This window comes from Chionomys nivalis, chromosome 5 (genome assembly GCF_950005125.1).
Source record: "Chionomys nivalis chromosome 5, mChiNiv1.1, whole genome shotgun sequence".
Taxonomy (NCBI): Eukaryota; Metazoa; Chordata; class Mammalia; order Rodentia; family Cricetidae; genus Chionomys; species Chionomys nivalis.
Window position 1 is genome coordinate 39,511,966 of NC_080090.1, and position 25,182 is coordinate 39,537,147.

The 25,182-nt window shown below is 42.6% G+C and overlaps 1 protein-coding gene across 2 annotated transcripts in view; it reads right to left on the minus strand.

Moving 5' to 3' along the window:
* Sh2d4b (SH2 domain containing 4B) overlaps nucleotides 1-24,273 on the minus strand; it is a 58,103-nt gene extending 33,830 nt beyond the window's left edge. Inside the window, exons 1-3 of one of the 2 annotated variants that reach the window (XM_057770553.1) lie at nucleotides 24,090-24,273; nucleotides 11,208-11,367; nucleotides 9,688-9,835 (exon numbers count right to left, since the gene is read on the minus strand). In XM_057770553.1, the coding sequence (XP_057626536.1) occupies nucleotides 9,688-9,835; nucleotides 11,208-11,367; nucleotides 24,090-24,273 (492 nt within the window). Of the gene's footprint in view, nucleotides 1-9,687; nucleotides 9,836-11,207; nucleotides 11,372-24,075 lie in introns of both variants that reach the window. The other variant, XM_057770552.1, reaches the window with a different exon arrangement.
* Between the last annotated feature and the right edge of the window lie 909 nt (nucleotides 24,274-25,182).

The following is a 25,182-nucleotide window of genomic DNA, read 5'->3' on the forward strand; positions in this document are numbered from 1 at the left end:
GGATTCAGTTTTTCAGACTAAGTAGACATACCTGCTAAGCCCTCTCACCATTCCCAAAAACAAACAAACAAACAAAAAACCAGTTTTGACTTGAGTTACTCTAGCCCAAGCCTAAGTGGTAGGATAAGATCACTGTCTTAGTTAGAGTTGCTATAGCTGGAAGAGACACCATGACCACGGCAACTCTATACTATAGAGAAAACACTTGGAGTGGCAGCTTATAGTTCAGAGGTTCAGTCCTTTATCAGCATGGCAGGGAGTGTGGCCGCATGCCAGCAGAGGTGGTGCTGGGAGCTGAGAGTGCTCCATCTTGCAAGCAACAGAAAGCCAACTGACTGTCACACTGAGGGAAGTGCATCAGACTTTTTCTTTTGGACCACCAACCAGCTCCCAGATCATGACATGGAGACTTACTATATGTTATAAATGTTCGGCCTTAGCTTAGCTCTTATTTTAAGCTGTTTCTCTTTATCTATGTTTTTGCTTCAGGAATTTTTGCTTTTCTTTCTATATGTCCTACTTTCCTGCTTCTCCTGTTTGGCTAGCTGGCTGGCTTCTGGCCCCAAGCATGTCCCTCTCTTTCTCCCTAGTTCTCCTTCTTCTCTTTGTTCCTCTTCCCAGTGTGGCTACATCAGACAGATCTGTCTCTATTTATTACTATTAGTTGTCTGTTTAATTAGCCTATTGAGGATGAGTGGCCAAGTTCAACTAGCTAGAGCTGCCAGATCATAAGAATTCTGGTAATAGTAGTAGTTGGTGAATTAAAGTGAACAAAATTGATGTAGCTTTTGAATTAATTGTTGTCCAATAAATTGTGGTTCTTTGGAAGGATACAAACAAGTTCACTATGCTTCTTACACAGCCCATTAGTGACAAGGAGGTTAACCAGATGTCCCAGTAACTCCAGAATTCATTTTCATGGAGTCAGATTAGCCTATAGCCCGGTGGCTTAGCTCTGGTTCCAAGAAGGTAGTAGTCTGATAACAGACACACACTACTGGCTAATATAGTATTTTTTCACTAGTTCACAAGAAATTTAGTTGCTGAGGCAGAGCTAAAAGGCTGATTTTAGGTGGCTATAATTATTAATAAAGACAAAGCGATTGTTCACCTTCCCTGTACACCCGGGAGGCAGCCCTAGCTATCCTCCCACTGCTCCAGGTTCAGACCTTGACTTATTATTTTTCCTTCCCACACATCTCTCTCCATTCTGCCTGGCAGCTCAGGCCTTTCCTTGTTTACTTCCCACTTCCTCTGGTCAAAAGGAGGAATAGATTCAATATCATAAGGACAAAGCAAATGAAATGATGGTAGACAGGTTCAGCTGCTCCACAAGAAGAACCTACAGACAACCTCACATCTTTAGTGCCATTCCTGCAGTATTTGGTGCCTCCAAATCCTGGACCTCTGGGGTTCCGGACTGAGCCAGCTCACTGCTTTACTCTTCCTACACCTCCACTGAATTCTTGAACATCTTGCCTCTGTCTTGAGATTTTCTCATATTTCCTCTCCTCTCTCACTTTTTTCTGTTCATATGTTATGCAAATTTTTTTCTAGGTTTAGGAACTATATTAATGATTTAAAAAAGAAAAGGGTAATATAACTATAATTCTTAATCATTTATTTTAAAAAAAATAGCATTTTGGGGGGCTGGAGAAATGACTTAAGAGCTGTTAACTAACTGGCTGTTCTTCCAGAGGACTAGGTTTAACTCCCAGCACTTCCATGGAAGCTCGCAATAGTCTTTAACTCTAACTCTGAGGAACCCAATGCCCTCTTCTGGATTTCATAGGCACTACAGGCACATGGTACACAAATACACATTCAGATAAAATACTCATACACATAAAATGACAATGGGTAGTGGTGACCCATGCCTTGCTAAACAGAGGCAGGTGGATCTCTGGGTTCTGAATTCTGAGGTCAGCCTGGTGTACACAGCAAGTTTCAAGATATCCAGGGCTACACAGAGATACCCTGTCTTGAAAAACAAAACAACAAAACAAAATAAAACAAAAAATTACTGATGTTTTGCTGTTCCTGTTGTTTCTGAAATGGTTTGGATTGAGAACTTTTCTCCAATGATCAATTTGTACTTCTAAAATCATCAAGAGATCCATTCTTTAAGAATTAGAAACATAGCCGGGCGGTGGTGGCGCACGCCTTTAATCCCAGCACTTGGGAGGCAGAGGCAGGTGGATCTCTGTGAGTTCGAGACCAGCCTGGTCTACAAGAGCTAGTTCCAGGACAGGCTCCAAAACCACAGAGAAACCCTGTCTCGAAAAACCAAAAAAAAAAAAAAAAAAAAAAAAAAAAAAAAAAAAAAAGAATTAGAAACATAAGCTAAAGAAGCTAACTGATTTTATTAAAATTACTGAGCATCTGTGAGACTCACAGGCCTCCTGTAGATACAATATGAGAAAGAGGATCCCTGCTCACTCAGAGTTTACCTGCTGGTGGTGAGAAAACCAAACAAGTAAGTTAAAGTTCAATTAATTTCACAAAAGAATGACTAGTGTGTATGAGCATGTTTGGGAGACCACCATAGCTATGTGACCAGAAGAATTGTCATAGGGGATGACATGTGGTCTGACTCCCAAGTTACAAGCAGAATAGACAGATGGGCATGCCACCAGACCATGCCACAGGTCTCCAAAGGCGGCTGATCCCAGGCAGGGAGCCACATTGTGGGTGAGAGACAGAGACATGGATAGGCACACCATGCAGAGTGAGGGTGGATATTTATTTAGTGGGTTATGTGGGGAGGGGAGAAAAACAGAGAGAGTGTGTGTGAGAGAGAAACAGAGAGAGGGAAGGAGAGAAGTGGGGAAAGACAGAAGCTGTCTCTTTGAGAGGGAGATGGAAAAGGAAGGGACTCAGGCTGGAAGCTGAAGATCAACCTTCCTTGGTGGGATGAGGGAGTGGGAATGACTTGTCTCTTAAAGGGACAGGACGGATCATTACACACTATCATTTACAACTCAAAGAGTTAGAATCAGAAAACAAGACTAATAAAGAAAGCCAAGGTTAGGATAAAAAGCTAGAAGGAAGGATGCCTGTGAACAACCAGGAAGAGGGAGCATGTAAGGCAAAGAGAGTAGTGAGTTGAGGTGAAGCCTATTGAGACATTACAAAGGTAAGAAAGCTAAAGCCAGCTGGGCATGATAATTGGAAGTGACTGGAGAATGTGACAAGAGCAGCCCTCATGGAACAGAGGGGCAGTTATCTAGGCACCACAGGGAGGAAGTAAAGATGACCATCAGAACATCCAAGATGAGAGAAATGTGGGGTTACAGTAGACAACACAGAGTGGCTCCTCAGCTTTTTGACTAAGATCCCTCAGAGATAGACATGGAAAGGGCAGCATTGCCATGGGAAATCCTAATGCAGTTCCTGACTGATAGGAAATTGGAAGTCATGTTTCCAACTTTAGTCAAAACAGCTTACTATGCACCACAATCTTAGCAGACTGGGTCTCCCTCCTCATGTTGGCACAACCCTTCATATTTTACCTAGCACATTTCCTTTTCCTTCTCCTGAGCCCTCTGAATTCTGACAATAGTCACTGTGTCACTGAGGCCACAAGATACCAGCCAAAGCAACCTGCCCACAGGCACTTCAGTTACTTCCCCCACCCATCGGGCCTTCCAGGCAGACAGTTGACTCCTGTCCGAGCCAGGAGTCTCAGATCCAAACTGTATGAAGTATCACCATTATAAAGTATCACTGCCTACATGGCTTGAACGTGCTTCCTCGCAGTTCTACAGGTGGCCAGTCACATCAGCAGAGTTGATTCATCCTGAGGAGTCAACTCAGCCTGCAGGTGGTCAGTGCTGTTTCACCCTGGTTCCAATGTATTCTTCTTAGAAGGATACCAGTGATATTGTATTCAGGCCTAACCAACACTAAAGATTGCACTTTAGCTAAAATTGCCTTTATAAGGACCTTGCCTTCAAATACAATTATGTCCTGAAGTACTGGAAGTTTCAAGACCTTCAGTGTAGATGAAGGGGGTAGGGGCAATTGAGCCCATAGTGAGGAGACTGCCCTCTAGAGAAAGATCAAGGGGTCAGGACTGGTGTGATGATTTTCCCACATTACAATGTGACTAGGCATTACAGTGTGAAATTCCTACAGAAGCCAGCTGTGGGTGACAGGAAGCAGAACATTAAACAACAGTGTCATTGTTCAGCTACCCCGCCTCTTGAGAGGGCTACTGTAGCAGGGAGCCAGTAGTCTACGGCAACCTCTCTTCTTAAAGGAAAATAACTGGCCACTCACTGTGACAAAGGCAGACCTCTTCACAAAGACCGAGACAACAAAAGAAAACAGTTTGCCACCACAAATCCACAGGATTGCATCTTGCACCTCAAGGACTCACTAAAATGGCTCAACTCTCACAGCAAAAATCACTAAAATATTCTCATTGTTATGGCAACCATCAGAACTGTTGGGCCAGCCTGAGATCACTGAGCAAAAGGAGCTGGGCCCAACGGAGGAGCCCAGAATGTAAATATGAAATGTTCCATGGTGCCGAGTGCCCTGGCTATGAACCCCTGGAGGACAAGAACGAGAGGAGAGGCAAGCACCCCAAACGGTGTGGGAAATCTTGAGAATGCTCCAAGCTTCTTCCCATTGTCAGCTGAGGAAATGTGGCTGAGGGAGACAATAGCAGCCTGGCTAAAGGCCAGAGTCTTCTTATGAAGGGGTGGGATGCCAACCAGCCCTTTAAGAATCCAGACCCGGTCTCAGGACAGACTTGGGCTAACCACTAGAACAAGCCACCAAGAGTCCCGTTTGAAGTTCCTGATAGGGCACTGCCTGAAACAGCGCCTCTCCTACAGTCTCCCATGTCTGAGGCTTCTCAAAGCAAAGCCGTGCTATATCAGGGTGCCTACTTCTATTAAAGTTCAAACACGCATGTTTAGCAAGTTGAAGCTGAAAACCAAGACACACACATCAGAACGAGAACCTTCTTTGGAAATAACACCAGATACCCTTTTGAGTCCTTCGGTGACCTGAAGGCCTGCCCAAGTGGCCTCACTGATAGCACTGTGAGCCCTGGCAGAGCACCCACAATGTCACCCTTCCATCACTGAGGCTTTCAAGGAGACCATCAACCAGAATCTCTACCAGAAACATGACCCCTCTGTGATCTCTCTGTGCAGTGAACCCAAGACCCAGCTCTACCTTACCTCACTCCAAGTGTCTAGACTCAACCCTGGGTATGGAAAAAAAGAGGCAAACGGAGCCTATCATGATCACTGTTAGAGACACAGAAAAAGAAATACTTTCTTCCTCAGCTTAAAGCTAAATCATATGTAAACCTGAACTGCATAAACCTCTCTCCAATCTTGGGTCGAATATTGTATAAAGTGGGGGGAGGGGTGGCACCTAATGTACAAAGTGAGGGCAGAACCATTCCAATGTATAAATAAAGAGAAGGTTTTTATTGTAGCTATGAGGGAGAGTACAGTCAGAGGCATCTGGAAGGATCTAGAGCAGAGAGAAAATGTAGCAGACAGAACATGGCTGGCAGAATGAACTGGGCCAGGAGGGGGTGGGGGAGAAGAAGGGAACCAAAAGGGAAAGAACTAGGAGTGACCCAAGAGAGCCCAAGGCTGAAACAGCAGGGTTATGTAGGAATGAGAAGCTGGTGGAAGAGAAGCCCAGAAGCTTACTTTGTGGTGGAGGATGAGAAGAGCTGAAAAGAGCCAGAGGTACCGAGTGAACCTGGAGCCAGCAGACATTTTGGTACACTAATAGTCACCACAGTTAGCCATTTGTCCCAAGTTTCTTTTGGACCTGACAGATAGGACACGCCTTACAGTTTTGCTCTTAAGCGCAATAGGTTTAATAATTGCTGTGGCTCTGAAGGGCAGTGTCCTTGCTCAGAGGAGGTGCATGCCAAAGGGCTTAGAGTGCTATCAGGCCTATAGGGCACCCCTATCTAGCTCTAAAACTGAAGTCTTCTTGGAACATAGCCTCATGCATATGGTATACAGTAACTATTATACTACAATTGCCAGGCGGTGGTGGCACATGCCTTTAATCCCAGCACTTGGAAGGCAGAGGCAGGCAGATCTCTGTGAGTTCAAGGCCAGCCTAGTTTACAAGTGCTAGTTCCAGGACAGGCTCCAAAGTTACAGAGAAACCCTGTCTCAAAAAACCTAACTAGATAGATAGATAGATAGATAGATAGATAGATAGATAGATAGATAAACTACAATTTAAACTGAGCAGTGTGGCATAGATGGTATGGTTCTTATAGTCTGAAAATACTACATGACAATGTTCAGCAAGTACTTAGCTGACGCAGGCTAGAGTATCAGTATCTATGCAACCTTCTTTTAAGTTGTTCAACAAAACAATGGCAAAAAGATGCAAAAGTGTACATATAAATACATGTATCTGTATATATATATATGCACATACACATGTATGTCTATGTTTATAAGTGTGTGTTTACATATGTGTATACCTAAGTAAATAGACATGTACAGGTAAGATGTGTAGAGACATGCATATGTGTGTATATATCCATATGTATGCATATATTTGTGAAAGAAGCAGAGCAAATTTAACAAATATTATTCATTAATGAATTTAAGTGAAAATGTATAAATGTTCATGTTTTTCTCCAACTCTTTTGCCTGTTGATAAAACAGACAGTGAATACTACTTCATTTAAAAATTTAAAATACTATTCTCAAAAATTAAAATACATACAAACCTAACAGTAACTACAATAGATTTAAAAGCATTGTTTGAGCCAATGTAGTAGTACACATTTGTAATTCCAATTCTTGGGAGACAGATGTGGTAAGATTAGTCTGTGTTTAAGGTCAACCTGAACTACATAGTAAGACCCTGTATCAGAAGAAAAAAGTGTGTGTGTGTGTGTGTGTGTGTGTGTGTGTGTGTACATACATACTGAGTAACCTCATTCAAAACAGCAAAAATTACTCAGCCTATGGTTTAACTAAAAAGAAAGTGTGAGATATTTGAATCTTTTACCAGGGTTCAGAAAAGCTTATGGGTTTATGGAAGTCACTGAGACTTTGGGAACTAGGAAAGCCTTGCTTTTACAAGTGTGTAATAAAAAGTTAACAAAGACACAAAGATGAAAGTAGCTTTGGATCACAAGAGAATCAACACATTCCCAAAGAACATACTGAGATTGAATAGTTTGGTTTTGTTTTGGTTTTGGTTTTCTGAGACAGGGTTTCGCTGTAGTTTTAGAGCCTATCCTGAAACTAGCTCTTGTAGACCAGGCTGGCCTCGAATTCACAGAGATCCACTGCCTCTGCCTCCTGAGTGCTGGGATTAAAGGCATGCGCCACCACCGTCCGGCTGATTGAATAGTTTTTTAAATGTCTATTTTCACAAACACAGCTGCAGAATGTTGCAATGAATTATTGTTTGAGAGGAAGAACAGTAAGAAAGTAATTTAAAAGTTTTGCTGGTAGGAAAAAATAGGTGAGATTATTAGTCAAAAACATTTTGAAAATGAAGCAAAATGATGGGATTCTTACCTAAACTGTGCAAAAAAAACAAAAACAAAAACAAAAAAAACCTAGAAGATGTAAAAGTTATTTTAAAGCTATAATAATTAAGCAATTTTAGTTTGGTTTGGGAATAATAAATCATTGAGGAAATCTAGGATAAGAAAAGAGTAAACTCCAGTCAAGATAACAGACAAAGGGAAAGGGGGAGGCTCAACCACCCCTGCAACGCCTGAGTAGCTGGGGGAAAAAATAGTCAAGAGCATGCTACTATATCCTCTCCCACAATGGAGAAAAATTAAATACAGAGAAACCAGTGCATCAAAGGTATAAAAACAAGTGTAGGTGAGCGTTCTGGGTCTAAAACAAATGATAAAGAAAAAGATTAATGCGCTTGGCACAGGAATGGTTTGAGCTGCTATACATCTGAAAATACGAAAAGCATAACTAAGAAAAGCAATGACTGCTGAGGAACATATCTCAACGTCCCCACTCTGCAGTTGCTAGGGAGGAAGGAAGGTTTTAAAATGGGCAGATGCTGACAAGTGAAACTCAATGGCTAATTCCTCCCGAAGCTGCACATAGGGAGATGGAACCGAACTCCAGTTTTGCTTCCAGCTCATAAGACCATGTTCCTGGGATGAATCCAGGCCCATGAAAGTGACTCTGTCAGAAAGCTCAATAATGCCAGAAAAATGTGCAATGTGGTCTAGCCTGCACCTAACGAGGCTGTCTGTTCTTACAGCGCTCCCTACAAGGAACTTAAATTTGGGTGGACATCTCTTTCAACTCAGAAGCATGTGCCTGGATGTCCGGAGAGCTGTTACTTGGCACTGTAATCAAGGAGGGGCTCCTTCCCCCAGCTTCTGATGGAGGACAGATGCCCACTTCACCAACTGCTTAGCTGAGGGAACAGCATCTAATTAGAGGCTGTCCTGCTTTTAGCTTCTTCACCCCCTCTACCACTGCTGAAAACAGGCTCTCCCCTGCCCTGTCGCTGAGTGCTCATTCCCACAAATCACCTCAGCCACTGCTGAGGAATCGCAGCTCTCTCCGCCACTGTCAAGTCACAAAAAAAAACCACTTTTTTGTTTTGTCCTTTGTTTTTGTTTTTGACAAATGTTGAATACGAAACCCATATTTCTGTGCATACTATACTCCCAGCCCCAAACTCTATTTTCTTGCCTTGACTAAAGTCCAGCTGTGTTTGATTTCAACAATGCAACTTACAAAACAGTACAGTGTAGGGACTGAATATGATTTTTTTTTGTTTTGTGTTCTGCTTATTTGTGTATTTGTGTGTGTGTGTTTTCCATTAAATAAATGCTTTGTACCTATAATGAAAAAAATGCTTTCAGGTGATTTAAACTTCCTACCTGTTGTTGCTGTGATAAAACACTGTGACAAGAGCAACTCAGGGAGAGAGGGGTGATTTCAGCTCATTAACTGTAACCTGTAGGTTATAGTTCATCATGGAAAGAAGTCATGGTAGTGGGAACTCAAGCAGCTTGTTACGAGCTGAGAAAGTAGATGCCTTTATGCTTAGACTGAGCTCGTGTTCTCTTTTCTACTTCAGGGTCCAAACCCAGGACATAGTGTTCCCTTTTGTAGGCTAAGCCTTCAATATCAATTAATGTAATCAAGATAATCTTCCAGAGACAGGTCCATGAGAGCCAACTCATTTAGGCAGTTCGTCATGAAGGACTCATTTCTGTGGTGAGCCTGCATTGTGTCAAGCTGACAATTAAAGCCAATCATCACACTACCAGAGAGTAGGGAAACCCATTTACCAATTCCAAAATGCTCTAGACCTAGTTAATAACACCATGTGACCGGAGAGTCCAACCATCACACTATCTGGTCCGAAGCCCAGTTCCTGGGGCCTAATTTTACAAAACATTCTTTTTGGGATGAAGAAGGCCAATAGTCATTTCCTGAATCTGTACACAAACACTATTATGTATGGCCTTGACAATTTCTTTATCTGGCCCTCATTTCCCTCATCTATACAAGAAGATGGGCCAAGGTGTGTCAACTTCCTTCTTTCTCAAGTATGCCAGATTTCTGTCTTACAACACACCTAAAATCAATGGCCAAGAAGAGATTCAAACCAAACAGTGGCCACACCAAACTTGGAGGGTAGAGCAGATGCCCCTCACAGGTGCCCCATGCATTGTCCCACCTTGAATTCCTCATGTATACGTTCCTCCAGGACTTTGGCAGCCTTGCGATCCTCCATCTCCACTTTCCACCTCTCTGCCAGGATCCGGGCTTTCTCATTGGCCAAGGCATCCCGGAACTTCTTGGTGATCTCTGCTTCCTTCTGTTTCCTTCCAAAAGATCAGCAGCATGGGTGAGCTTGAGTGAAAAACTAGAAGATCATATCACAATGCAACTTCAAGTCAAAGCAATGAGCAACCTTGCCTTAGTACACAGAACAGCAAACACAAAGATTAACATAACTCATGATAGCAAAGGAAGGGAGAGATGGGGAAGGGAAGGTAAACCAGTAGGACCATTCTGGAAGGTAAGAAACAAGACATGACAATCCCATTTATCATTCAAGTAGCCAAAACTGTATATAGTAGTCAGCAGAGAAGTTTCAGGAAAAGAAATGAAAATCAATTCAGATGTCTATCAAAAACATAAATAAGTTGCATTCCTGTGTAATAATAGACTACTACATGAGAATCTTCAACAGCCTCAGGATTTGAACTGATGGGATCTATCAAGGTACAAATAAAAATTTCTTATCTCTTAAATATTCTTCATGGTTAGCTTGGATGGTAGGTGTTCTTTAATTCAGTATAGTCTTAGTCTTGTTTACATTGTTACAACTTCACATCTAACACACCATCATTCTGACTTGATGGTGGAAGACACTAAAGACACCATCACATGAATTTTCAAGTTTGGCAAGGGGGAAAAAGTTAAAAGTTGTTGATGAAGAGAGTTTGACTCCAAACTTTCCTGAGGGCTCAGCTGTCCTATGGTGAACACATAAATAATATTCAGAGGAACAACAGAGAGCCACAATGAAGCACTATTTCTAGACCATCCCTGTGAGAAGTTCCCACAGTGGCTGGGGCTGGAGAAATGGTTCAGTTGGTAAAATACTTACCATGAGAGCACAAGAAATGAATTCAGATCCCTAGAGCTCTCATATAAATCTGGATGCAATATAATCCCAGCCCTGGGGTGACAGAAACAGGAGGATCCCTAAATTTCACTGGCCATCCAGTCTGGCTGCATGGGAGAGCTGTAGGTTCCCTGAGAGACCCTGCCTCAAAAAATAGCATGGAGAATGACAGAAGGAGACATCTGACATTTACACATCTCTGGATTTTAAACATACAAGCACACACAAACACAGGCACATGAGCACATGAGCAAGTGCCACACAGACACAAACATGCAGTCCATACTGTCCAGGTAAATTCAAACTTCAGGCTACAGGAAGAGGTGTTAGGTTTCTAGGCCATATCACCAATGGAAGAAAACTGAGGTTCCAGTTTAGCTATCTGGTGGGTCTAACACTTGAACTTACAAGGTTTACTGAGGGGAGTCTCTGATGCCTTGGTTAGTTGATCTTGACAGAGCTCAACACAACTGAGAGCACCTCAGATTTCCAACCATGCTTAGATATACCAAGGGCTCTAGACTCATGCCCTACCCAGTCCCCTCCCAGCCAGCACCTCTCACCAGAGCTCCTCAGCCTCTCTCTGTGCTTGCAGGCGTGCTCTCTCTGCAATCAGCTCCTCGGAGATCTCTTCATAGGGCTTGTCACCAGGGCCTTCACCCATGACCCACACCCAGACCTCGCCATCTGCTCCCAACAGCCACTGGATGTGCTTGTTGCTTGCTGCCTCACAGTGGAACGAAGAAGAGAAAGAAAAGAAACACATAGTTTCCAGTTAAGGAACAGGCTGAACCGGAGCATCGCACACATTATTATAGCCATCACACAACTCGACAGACCGGCAGTGGCTTGAGTACAGATTCTGGTGCAGATTCAAGGCATTCCCTTACACCATCCCCTCTACGGAGGAACATAACAGCCAACACAGCACCAGAGGCAAGCATCAAAGATGAGCTCTAATGAGGTCCACATTGGCAAAAATATCCAGGCTAGTGTGATGCTCGATAAGAAACGACTTGGGCTGTTCCCGGGCTGAGGCAATCAGGTGTCAGAGAGTCTCCTCTACCCTCTCGTTTGCCTAGCCAATGACTAGAAAGAAGGAATCAGAAATGGCAGCATTGCAAGATGAAGCAGCCTGGAGCCTCGTGTTGTAATTTGAGCAAGAAATGAACCTTTGCTGGATGCGGCCACCGAGAGCCCTTAGTCTGCCAATAACAGCAGGTTCCACTGATGTCTTGACTAGATCAGTGATGTTCCTCAGTGACAGGGTTGCCACAGCAATAGAAACCCTGCATCTGGCTTTAACATCCGGGTGGTGAGTGATATCTAGCAGACCAAAGAGCTGGAGACCCAAGCATGCAGGAACAAACTGCTGGTAAAAATGCCGCAGACTCATTAGGGCTTAAAAGGCAGACCCTGTTTTCTGAGTTGGGGAAAAAAAAATGAAGCAATAGCGGTGTGTATTGGATGTATTTGACATGGTGTTAAGAGGGAAAAAAACACCTAGAATTCAAGAAGGAATCAAGTGTTTTGCGGGGAGAAGTGAAAGAGAATGGAGAGAAGAGAGAAATTTGGGTTTCAAATTGTAAGAGATGTACTGGCCGTGGTGGTGAATGTCTGTGATCTTTGTACTCTGCAGATTGAGGCAGGGGGATCATGAATTCTAGGGTAACTGGGCAATGTGGTAAAATAATCTCTCTCTCTCTCTCTCTCTCTCTCTCTCTCTCTCTCTCTCTCTCTCTCTCTCCTCTCCCCCCCCTCTCTCTCTCTCACACACAGAGAGAGAAAGAGAGAGAGAGATGCAAAAGATTAAATTCTGAAGAGTTTTGCCTGACAGAGCTCAGTTAGCTGTCTCCATGAATGAGATGCCCCAGGACACAAAGCACAGTGTGGCTGTGCTCATGGGCTCTCTAACTCCACTACAGCAGATGCCACTAAATGAAACCGCCAGCCTCCAGGACCTGGTGTTTGCTTACAGTTATTTCCCAGAGGCTGCCCCAGTCTCTGACTGACAGGCCAGGCTCATGACTGAGGCATCTGACTCCTGGCCAAAAATTCCTTGCATTACAGGGCTCTCTGCAACAAGGCCCCCAGCCTCCCTCTCTACTTTCTTTACTCAAGGTCAAGTGAGAAAATTTTAAATATTTATTTATTTTAAATAGTGACAAACTCATTACATAATTGTACAAAATTGTTTTATAAAAAAAAGCAATATTTGTAAGTCAGCAGAATTATCATTAGGGCTACAATCATGAGCCACTGCCCTCCAGGCTCCATTGTCTGTCTTTCTTCTGGATGTATACTTGATAGAACAATGATCAGAGTGAAAAGGCAACCTATGGGGAGAGAAATGAGGTGCAAACATACACCTCATTAAGGGCTAGCATCCAAATACATACGGAACTCAGGCAACACAATATCAATAAAACAAATGATTCTGTTTTAAAATGGGCACAGGGCTTGAATAGACACCTCTCCAAAGAATCCCTACAAATGGCCAGCTGTGAGAGAAAACATTCAGCCTCATTAATCATCAGAGAAGCTCAAGTCAAAGCACTGTGGGATATCACTCCATGCTTGTTGGAAGAGTGAGCAGCAAATATATAAAGCTAAAATTCTTGGCGGAAGGAGCTAGAGCAGTGTTCTCAACCTGTGGGTGGAGACCCCTTTGGGAAGGTCAAACAACCCTTTCTCAGCGGTTGCATATCAATATCTTACATGCCCCATATTTACACTGTGACTCATAACAATAGCAAATTTACAGTTATGAAGTAGCAACAAATATAATTTTATGGTTCGGGTCACTTACAACATGAGGAACCGTGATAAAGGATAGCAGCATTAGGAAGATTGAGAACCACTGGGCTGGAGAGATGCTCAGCCATTACTTGTTGCTCCTGTAGAGGACCTCGGTTCCATTCCCAGCACCCAGATGGCAGCTCATGACTATCTGGAACTCTAGTTCCAGGGGACCTAACACCCTATTCTGCCCTGGTGGATACAGAATGCATGTGGGCACAGATACACATGCAGGCAAAACACCCACACACATAAAGCATTTTATTTATTTGTGGGTTTTTTTGTTTATTATTTTTCAAGACAGGGTTTTTCTGTGTAGTTCTGACTGTTCTCAAACTTGCTCTGTAGACCAGGCTGACCTTGAACACACTGAGATCTGCCTGCCTCTGTTTCCTAACTGCTGAGATTAAAGGCATGTGCCACCAGCGCCCAGAATTTTTTTTTTTTTAAATAAAAGCTTGGGAGAGCATAGAGAGAAAGGGGCATTTGTATCCTGGTGTAAGAATGTGGATTAATGCAGCCATTGTAAAAAACAGTATAGAAATTTCTCTGAAAACCAGGACTAAAGGTGTCAACAAGTACACACACACACACATATATGTATATATCCAAAAGAAATTAAGTCGTTATAACAAAGATGTCTGCACAAGCATATTCATTATGGCACTGTGCACAACTGCCATGGGGTCAACCTGTGTCCACCAAGAGTCATGAACACATAAAAACAATTTTAAAAATTAAGGAATGAATAATGAAAATTTAATACCATATTACAGTAGAATATACTATTTGAGCCTGGAAAAGTAGGAATTCATATCATTTTCAACCATATAAGTGAACCTAGGAGGAGAGAAGACTGTGTGAAGTGAAAAAGCCAGGCACAAAAATGCAAATATCACATGAACTCACACATATGTGGATGTAAAGTGGTTATCTGGTGTGGGGAGGTCCTTCTTTCTATGTGTTGCTTTTATTGGTAAATGAATAAAGAAATTGCCTTGGCTTGTTGATAGGGCAGAACTTAGGAAGGCAGGGAATGCTAAGCTGAATGCTGGGAGGAAGAAGGGCAGAGTCAGACAGACACCATGTAGCCGCCAACCAGAGACAGACTCGGGAACTTTAGCCAGTAAGCCACAGCCACTTGGCAATATACAGATTCATAGAAATGGATTAAATTAATTTAAGAGTTAGCCAATAAGAAGCTAGAGCTAATGGGCCAAGCAGTGATTTAATTAATACAGTTTCTGTGTGATTATTTTCGGTCTAAGCTAGCCAGGTGCCAGGAACCAACAAGCAACCCTTCTTACTACAGTTATCAGAGAATGAGGAACGGGATTAGAGAGATGGTGGGATAAACACATGTATCTCTAGTTGCATATATGGGCAGCACTAACTGGACTTAATGGGTTATTTTTTTAAAAAAAACAAACAAACATGAAGTTAGGAAGGGATATGTTTGAGTGATAGGAGGAATTGGAGGAGAAAAAAGGGATAGAAGGTAATATTTCATTGCATAAATGTATGAAATCTCAAAAATAAAAATATATAAAGAACATCTATCACATTAATATACAAACTTTAACTTAAAAATGGTAAAAACAGCCGGGCGTTGGTGGCGCACGCCTTTAATCCCAGCACTTGGGAGGCAGAGGCAGGCGAATCTCTGTGAGTTCAAGTCCAGCCTGGTCTACAAGAGCTAGTTCCAGGACAGGCTCCAAAACCACAGAGAAACCCTGTCTCGAAAAAACAAAAAAAAAAACAAAAAAAAAAGGTAAAAACATTATGTACACCCAAGACTTGTTTTAAAATATATTTCTCTATGATTTATTATTTAAAAATTGGGTATTGTTTTACACTTTTGCAAATCTATTGACTATCCAGCCTAATTAAAAGGAAACAGGGTTCTTGTGTCTTCTGACTTTACCCTTTGTGATAGATAATTTTGGTTGATGTACATTAAAAAAATTGTCAACATGCGTTTGGAAGAAAGAGAAGACATTTCAGCTTTTCCCTAGGTAGCCTTAGATACTGAAGTAAGATTCAATAAGTCATGGATACTCTTTTTGTTTACTTATTTATTTAGAGATAGGGTCTTGCCTATGTAGCTTAGGCTAGCCCTGAACTCATTTATAGCCCCAGTGGTCTTGAATGTGTGATAGTTCTCCCCAGTGCTTGACTGTAGGCACGCGCCACCATGCCCAGCTAGTCGCAGGTTGCTAAAGATTAATTACAACATAGAAATCTAAACCATATCAATAAGGCCATTGAGCTTTTGACATTAAAAATTATTTATTGTGATGACATAAGGATGTTACACATTAGGGGACGTTTGGTGGGAATGCTGTAGGTATTCTCCAAACTCTTGAAATTCTTCTCAAATAAATCTGAATTACTTCAAAATAAAAGGTCTAAAGATTTTTTTGTAAGACTTTATTTTTGATTTGTTTTGGTGTGTGTGTGTGTGTGCATGCACACATGTGTGAGTGCATGCACGTGTGCGTGTATGTATGATGAACAAGGACACTAATCTCCTGCAGCTGCAGTTACAGGTGGTTAAGACTGGCCTGGTGTGGGTGCTAGGAACCGAACCTTGGTCCTTAAGAAGAGCAACACTGAGCCATCTCTCCAGCCCCAGTCTTTTGTACTGGAACTCACTGTATAGTTGAGGCTAGCATCAAACTCACAGAGATCTGCCTACATTTGCTGGGATAGAAAGCATGTTTTTGTGCGTGTCCATGATCCCAGCTACTAAGCAAGCAATAATGGAAGAATAAGCACTTGAGGCCAGTATGGCTACAGGACAAGACCTTGTCTCAAGACACACACACATACACATTTTAATTTAAGAATAAAACTCCACTGGCTCATATTGTACTTTGAACAGACCTTGTACTTATGCATGACTTTGTTACTTTGCTCATTGGGTCAAGATAGCAAACAGATCTTCTAAACATAGGTTTTACCTTAACAGAATCAGAAAAGATACATTTTAAATGTAATCATGATCTTATGAGAAAAAGTGCTACACATTCCGCCATCTGTAAGCTCCTTGTGATGGATAGACGTTTTCCAAAAAGTCTTGCCTTTTTGCTTGAAACCAGAAATTTTATCATTGGCGTAAATTTTGTCAGTTACTTTTCTTGAAGTAACAGATTCTCTTTATGCATTTTTAAATACTTACCTATGAAAAAATATAAATCAATGCCTGGCAATTGTCTCTTAAGTAAAAACAAGGAAAAACGAAAGAAATTAGTTTATCAAATTACTGAAACAAGCACAGAACGTCTTTCTCAAAATACTTCTGCATCCTGCTGTAGTAATGCTTGCCGTTGCCCTCTCATTTCTCACACAATAAAATGTCTACTGTTTCACTGCAGAGTGAAGCCATCAGTCACTTGTATGGAATATACATTGACCACTACCAGTATGCTACCAGACTTCCTCACTGCATGAGTTGGCTTTCTATCACTATGACAAATATCTGAGCTAATCAACCAGTAAGGAAAAACATGGTTATTTTAAACCTTTTTACAGGGCTTAGAGTTTGGAGATTTCAGAACATGATCTGGCCGACCTAGTGAGGGATATCGCACTATGGTGGAGTCACACACCAGAGCAGATGGGTCACATCCTAATCAGGAGAGGAAGTGAATGAAATCCCACAATCCCTTCTGAGAACATATCCCCAATGACCAGGAGGCTTTCTACTAGACCGACAGTCCTAGCACCTCCCAATAGCACCAGACTGAGGACCAAGCCTTCAATATCTGGGGCTTTAGGAAACATTACAGATCCTAACTGTGACACCCACTATTGATTTTACAGCCTTAGAACAAATACAGTTAAAAGGAGCACAGTTTTAACTTCATAAACTGACCATCCCAGAAGGGTCTCAAAATGTCCTAGGGATCCAGGAACCACACTTTGAGGATCATTCCATAATGCTATAGCATAAATTCCTTATATTATGCTGATCAGGGGGAAAGGTTTAATACCTAGAACACACAAATAATTCCTGTAAATGACTGATAAATACCAAAAATACTTAACTTCACCACCAATTAAAGATAAAGGAATGCAAACAACAACCAACCGTCATTTCGCTCATACAACACTGGAAAGCACCGAAAGGTGTAACGGTAGAACACCAAAACTTCTTAAAATCGCCTCAAAGGAGAAGGCACAGGCACAACCATTTTGAAGATAATAGCAATATTTAATATAAAGTTGAAATGGTCCCCATTATGATTAGAAAGTAATGCTTCCCAGCAAACAACCTGACAGCTGTCTTGCATGTGTGTTCAGAGAGACCGAGCAAGATGTTTCCTGGAGGTGTTGCTCAAAATGTGAGAAATTGAAAATTACATAAATAATAGAGGAAAATGATACTGTATTTTATGATACCATAGTGTATGGCAAGAAAAAGAGGCTAAACAACATAACTGCATCTCTAAAAAAATAAAGAGCCACGAAATTCAGCTCAGGTTACTGTATGATAGAATTGTGCCATTTATATACAGATTATGTGGCATATTGTTTACAGACCCAAAGCACATATTAAAATAAGGAATGGACATAAGTGTGATACACACTGAATTTGAGTAACAGTTGAATATATTGTGAGGATCCAAGAATAAGATTATAGACTAGAATTCCATCAAAATGGCTCTGAAATACATCAGAATAGTTTAAAGAAAAAATACAAACATAGACTTTCGACAAAGGTATTAAAAACCATGAAAATTTATATTATTTTTACTATATCTATAGATTCAAATGATTTTAATGAGAAAAATTTTTAAATATTATTTTTAAAGACATGATATGCGGTCTGGCACAATGGCTTAGTAGATAAAAGTGCTTGCCACCAAATCTGATAACCTGAGTTTAATCCTGGAGATTAAATTGAGAGAACTGACCACCACACACATGTGATAGCACATGTACACACACATACACACACACATAAATGAATAATACCATAACTTGCCATAGCCACTAGGCATTAGCAAGACAGTTAATAACAAGAATTGGCAAAAATATGGGAAAAATAAATCCCTCCGTAACTGTTGCTTGGAATGTAGGGTTACAAGATAACCTGGTGATTACAACCAAGAGAAAGAAAAACACATTTCCATACAGAAATGTACATGTGAAACTAGGCACAGTACCATACACATGTAATGTCAGCACGTGGAAGGATGAGGCAGGAGGATCCCTGTGAGATTGAGGCCAGCCTGTGCTAGATATTAAACCCTGTCTCAAAAATAAAAGAACAACAACCAACCAATAGTTAAAAAACAAAATCCTTGTGCACGAATGTTCATAGAAGCATTGCTCGCCATAGCCTAAAAAGAGAAAATAATCCATAGGTTCACTACAAAAAGAATGCGTAAACAAAGATGACCATGGGGTGGGGGGTGCAGGATGGGGAGCACGTACCTAGAATTCCCTGAGACGTTGAGGCAGAAGGGTCATTAGATGCCGGCCTGAACTACATACCCAGGACTGTTCTTAATATGATCAACAGACTGATCCAAATATTCAATGCTACCTTAAATTCCCAGCATGAAAGCTGATTCTAATATTTGCCATAATAAAAGAGCTATAATAAACAAAACAAATCTTCAAAAAGGTGAATAGCCTACATAGTTCCAGTTTTAAATTTATTAGAAAGCTACACTTTCAATATTTAATAGAAAGCCACAACCACAGTGATATTTACGTAAGGGTAGATACATACATTGGTTGACGAGTAGAAAGAACCCAGAAATAGTCATATGTACTTTTTTGTCAACTGTTTTTCAACAATAGTGCCAAGATAATAAAATTGAAAGGGGATTTTTTTTTTCAACAAACAATACCAAGAAACTAACACTCACATGCAAAAAAGAATTTTTGACTCCCACCAAACATCACACACCTGTCCACATTCAAGCTGTTAGGGAATGAGAACATTAGTACAACTGGAGAGCATGGCAGAGACCCTGGATAGCATGGGGGAAACATTGAATAGCTCGGGAAAGAGCCTAGATAACAACGGGGAGATACTGGGTAGCATGAGGGAGACATTGTTTGCAAACAAACAGCATGAGGAGTTTTTCAGTTCAAACCGTGTGCAGAGAGAAGCATTGCTAATTCTTAGGTGAGAAGAAACTAGAAAGCAATCGTGTTCACGACTCTGAGACAGAGAAGCAATGAAGCCATCTGCAAGCTGTTACTTCTGCAGAGCTGCAGCTGAGACCTGTGATCAGATTACAAGGCGATATAGCTAGTTCCTTTTTCAGGGACTGTCCCTGCTGACCTCCAGGCTGGAGGGGGAAGCAGGAGGTGACATGCACAAGTCTCTGACACAAGAAAAGAGAAATTAAATCTGGGTAGTTCAGTCCAGCATTCTCCACTGGAGCCCTGTTCAAGTCAGGAAAGGCATTTGCCTCCATGCAGGTGACCTAATCTAGCTCTCTGCAAGAACAGTGTCCTAACCTGAGACAGCTCTCCAGACCCATGCTTTCTTTTTCCTTTAGCCTGGGATCCCAGACCACGGAATGGTGCTATCCACATTCAGGGTGGTATTCCCACCTCAAAAAAAAAAAAAAAAAAAAAAAAAACAAAAAAAAAAACCAAAAAACCAAAAACCCCTGTGAGATCAGCCTCACAGAAATACCCAGAGGTTTGTCTCTTAAGTGGATAGGAATCCTGTCAAGCTGACATCAAGATTAGCCATCACAACCAGTAAGCTGGAGTGCCTCTTTACATCTTAATTGTGATTTAAAATTTCCTGAGTGGACTGTGGGAGGCGGAATGGGAACGTGAGTGAGCAGGTGTTGAGGGGCAGTGGAAGAGCATACTAAAACAGATGACTGGAAAGGGGTGCATTTCAGGGCCAGGTAAAAACCTGGTATAAGGGAATCTCCCAGGAATCTACAAGGATGACCCTAGCTAAGACTCCTAGCAATTGGGGATATGTTGCCTGACCTGGTCATCTCCTGTGACCCGCAGAGACTTCTAATGGAGGGAGTGCTATCAGAGTATGACCTGAGCTCCCAGGTGGTGAACTCGGGTCTACTGTAAGCTGGAAATTTTTCCCAGTGAAAGAAGAGGGTCAAAAAAACAAACAGGTTGGAGACAATGACCAGAGAAGCATGAGACCATTTCAGGATGAGCATGCTTGAGCAATGCTGTAGAGAAATCCCAAGAAGCCAGCAGATCACACAACAGGGGCACAGTAGATGTGTCCTTCAGAACAGGTTAGGAGAAAGGAAGGCAAGCATGCAGGGGAGAAAAATATAAGGATGTTCCTACCTTGAGCCACCATACAGATGCCTTGCACGACACCTGGATCCTGGCACTTGTGTAACTGGGTACCCTGGGATCCTTCTAGTCAAAGTTTCAAAGGCTAAAACTATACAACCCCATCGATGTCAGCACTTAGGATAAGTGAATGTACGGGTGAGTGGCTAGACACGAGAACAAATGATAGATTATTCATTTAACTGCATTTCCAAGATCAGGAGGAAATGTATAGGAAAAGTTCGGCCATGAGACTCTAAGTCAAAGTCATGGGATGCATATTTGACTTCATTTCTCAGCAGCTGGGTACCATTGGCTGTATTGCATCTGTTCTGTGAGGCTCAGCACTCTCACCTGAAATAGGGCCAGAGGGAGCCTTCAGGATTGTGCCTGAACAAAGTTGACACACAGGGTGTAGGGTCTTCAAGACTCCTTGTCATGATTCCAGGACAGGAATCAGGCAATATGCACTCTCAACCCTCCAGCAAAAAGTTTTTTGGTTCCTGGGGCACAGCCAGTCTCTTGTCTAGAATTCTCCAGGGTCAGGCCTAAGCAGTTCCCGAGGGGGCAGCACTGAAGAGATCACGGACTGAAAACTGAATGGGATTTTGGCCTGGGAGGCACACATTCCTCAGTAAGCTCCCTCTCTTTTCTATTCTTTATAAATCACAAATCTAATTACCCAAAAAAGAATCTTCTGCACCAGAAACCCAAATGAGTATAATGTATAATTTATATATGAAAATGTAGGTGTCAGCATGTGATAAATTGCCACCTAAATATTTTTGCAGTTAAATTTGTAGGCATCTATCGTTCTCCCAGAGGAGCTACCAGACAGGTGTGAGGCCTTAGGACTCAGGCAGAGGGGGGCTAGAAAGCTTTGACTGTGAACTTCCCCAGCTAGTGATTCGGTTGCCAGAGCTCGGAGCCCAGACTTAGCACCAATCCCCCTCGCAGTCATGTCAGAGCTCTGGTACAATCACCCTACAGGGAGGGTGGGGGCAGGTGGAAGGTGTTTCTGCTAGTTCTTGTTCAAAACAGGTATTCAACATTGTCCCAGGTCTATGCTGGGCCCCAAGGGAGGAAAACACAGTGAAGTAAAGCTCCAAGGTTTAGCAGTTTGGGATCTACTGGGAGAGCCAGACAAGTGAATGATGAATAACAATGCCAGGGTGACAAACTCTACAGCTGGGGTTGGTCCTAGTGCCAGGAAGCTACAGAGGAGCAAGTCCTTCCTATACCAAGGGCATCCTCCAAGTCTCCAGGAGCAGGGCAGGCACTCATAAAACAAAAGGACATTGCCAACAGTAAGAAAAACATGGACATGATTAGGAGGTGCCATCATGCCAATTGGTATGTGTTGGGGCAGACCAACAGTGAGGCTGGAATGGAAGGCAGAAGTTAGGTCACCAATGGGCCTATATGACCAGCCTATAAGATTTGGCCAGGATTGAACACTTTGAACAGATCAAAGCAATACAGTTCATTTGATGTACAGATGGAGGCCAAGTGAGGGTCATGGGAACAAAAAAGAAAGCAAGTGTATTTGTGTTGCCAAGTATAGAGTTATGGCAATGTGTTATGATAAAATAGCCTTTACATTTTTAAAGACTGAAACTTTTACTGTACCTCACAGCCAGAGTTAATAATATACCTTGAGACATTACTAAGACTTAAGATTGCTATCCTACTGTGAACTCTGCCTGTTTGTTTAATCTGCCTTTAAGAAGGCAGTGTAACAACCAACATTAATTGCCTAGAGTTCCCAGGTAATCAACTTTTCCTGCCTAAACTAATGCATTGCCAAAATCTAAATCCAGCGGACTTTAGTGGACTGTACCAAGTTTTAGCCTTGGCGACTTTGAATAAAAGGACCACAGGGCACACAGTTGACCCAAGTATCAGCATAGGGAATACTGTTGAGGCAAGGGCCAAGGAGCCAAGCAAGGTCATGCAAGGTAGCTCCCATGCCCCTCACTCAAGAGTAATGCATGTGTTTGGTACATGTGTCATAATAATCACTTGCCAAAACCAGCAAATATTGGATGAAAACAATCCTAGAAAAGGACCATCCACCATAAATATTGAATGAAGCATACAAACATTGCTTGGTAAACAATGATGTTTATAGTACTCTTTGTTATCTGGGTTACTTGCGGTCAGTGGGGATCAGTGATTTAATCTCTCATAAAACTGTGTTCAAGATTTCTGTAAAGTACCCTTCATCCCTCCCCCCTCCAAGTGATGCTTTCTGTACTGTTCAATAAAACAGAGAGAAAACCCTTGGTTAGGGACAGAGCGGGAGAGACAGGGACAGACAGATTCACAAGACAGCCTTATCGGGCACATAAACAGACTCATCCAACAGACAGAAGATGATGGAAGCTATAGTGCGGCTGAAGTAGCACATTGAATCTGGGCTCATTCTTGATCAAATGACACCAAAGAAAATTGCCGTCCTTAATGCATGCAACACCAACACTGAGTTATTGGTAACTCAGAATTTACTATTAAAGCATTCAAACTGACCACAAAGCAAGTGCAACATACACAAAAGCTACTCTCCACAACAGGATCTTACATCCTGTCCAAGGTGCAATAGCCTGTCTGAGGCCAGATAGAGGTCACAAGCAGGTCATTTAGCATCAGCCCATGGCTTTGACTGACAAAAAAACTTTGAATATAAAGAAGACAGGGCCCTTGCTTCTTGCCTGAAGTTGCTAATGCCATTTGGAGATGATGAATAATCGTCCAAAGAAATTTCCTAAAATCCTTCTGCCAGATGCGCAATGAACCTCCAAATACAACCACAGCATCCTCTAACATGCACAGAGAGGCAGGATGTAGAGTACAGGCCTGAGCTGAGATCCAGAGTCTACATGGCAGGGACGAAGGACATACAGATCTTCAAGGCACTACGCCTAGAACTGGTAGGGAGGCAGAAGAATACATCCTTGGTCTGGGCATGCACCTTAATGGCAGAGTGCCTACCTAGCATGTAGAAGGTCTTAGACCCAATTTCCAGAATCAGAAAAAGAATGATAGAAAGACTGTTGTCTATTATCTGTCATGTAGTTGCCAACATGGTTTCAGTGGTGTTGTCTCAGAATGTGAGCCATATACAACAAGACAAAGCAAGTTCCCATTTCCCCAGCCCATCTGGGTCAGGCATAATCCTGGCCATATCCTTCATCTATCCTCCTGGTTGGAAGATAGAAAACCCAAGCTAGTGGAATCAGAGCCCCCAGCATAGGAGTTTCAAATCCCCCGTCTTTTATAACATTAGTGACCATATGAAAGAACTCAGGCTGGACGCATAAACATTTTTACCTCCTGGGTGACTCCAAGCCACATACCTCGCTTGACCTTTGCCGGCCTGAGGCCTTCTGCCTGGGCCAGGGTGTCCCAGGCCTCCCGCTCCCTCCAGCGCCGAAGCTGCTCCTCTCTCATCTTGTAGAAGAGGATGTGCTTTTGCACATCACTGAGCTCAGCCAGAAGCTCGGGGTCAATGTACATGTCGTGCAGGATTTGCTGCAGCATGATGCTGGAGGGGATGCACGCGGGAGCACAGCCGTCAGAACTGCAAGGCCAGGTAGATCCCCAATCCAGGCCTGGAGTCAAACTTCTGTTCTGGGTCCTCACTTTGGGGCCACTCCAGGTGTCCTTTTCTTATTTAGCATCTTTGATGGGACAGCAATATAGAACCAAGCAGTGATAACTGAGGAGCTGAGAGCCGAATTGGAGGCAGGAAGCAATCTAGCCCTAGGTTGCTTGCTGGTCATTGCATTTCTGCCATGCCTTGCAGAGTGGCTTCATCTGGGGCTCTGGGACAATAAGAGTCCATACCTCTACTCAGACCCAACCCTGCCTGGGCCAGTAGGTGTCGAGTGATCTGTTAGTGGAAGGTAACGATGACACCAGCTGTATCAGTGACACTGGCCTGGCCAGCTGAGAACTGATCCCTCCCCTGCAGATAAGCGGGGGTGGGGTGTGGGGGGGTGTGGGGAGGTGGCTTTGCCTACTAATTCCATGCTTGAGCCAATGTCAAACAGAGACCTCTGAGGCCGGGCGGTGGTGGCGCACGCCTTTAATCCCAGTACTTGGGAGGCAGAGGCAGGCGGATCTCTGTGAGTTCGAGACCAGCCTGGTCTACAAGAGCTAGTTCCAGGACAGGCTCCAAAACCACAGAGAAACCCTGTCTCGAAAAACCAAAAAAAAAAAAAAAAAAAAAGAGAGACCTCTGGAAAGGTCAGAAGCTTCTGCAATGCCCAACCCCACACTGCATGGGCTTCACTGTGAACGGCCTTTCTCCTCACGTGGAAGACTCAGACACTACTTTTTAAAGTGCCTCGTGGAGGGGAAAACAAAAGAAAACAGAAACAAACAAACAAACAAACTTCCCTCCTGTCTGTTTTGGCTCCAAGGTAGAGAACAAAAGGGAATCAGTGG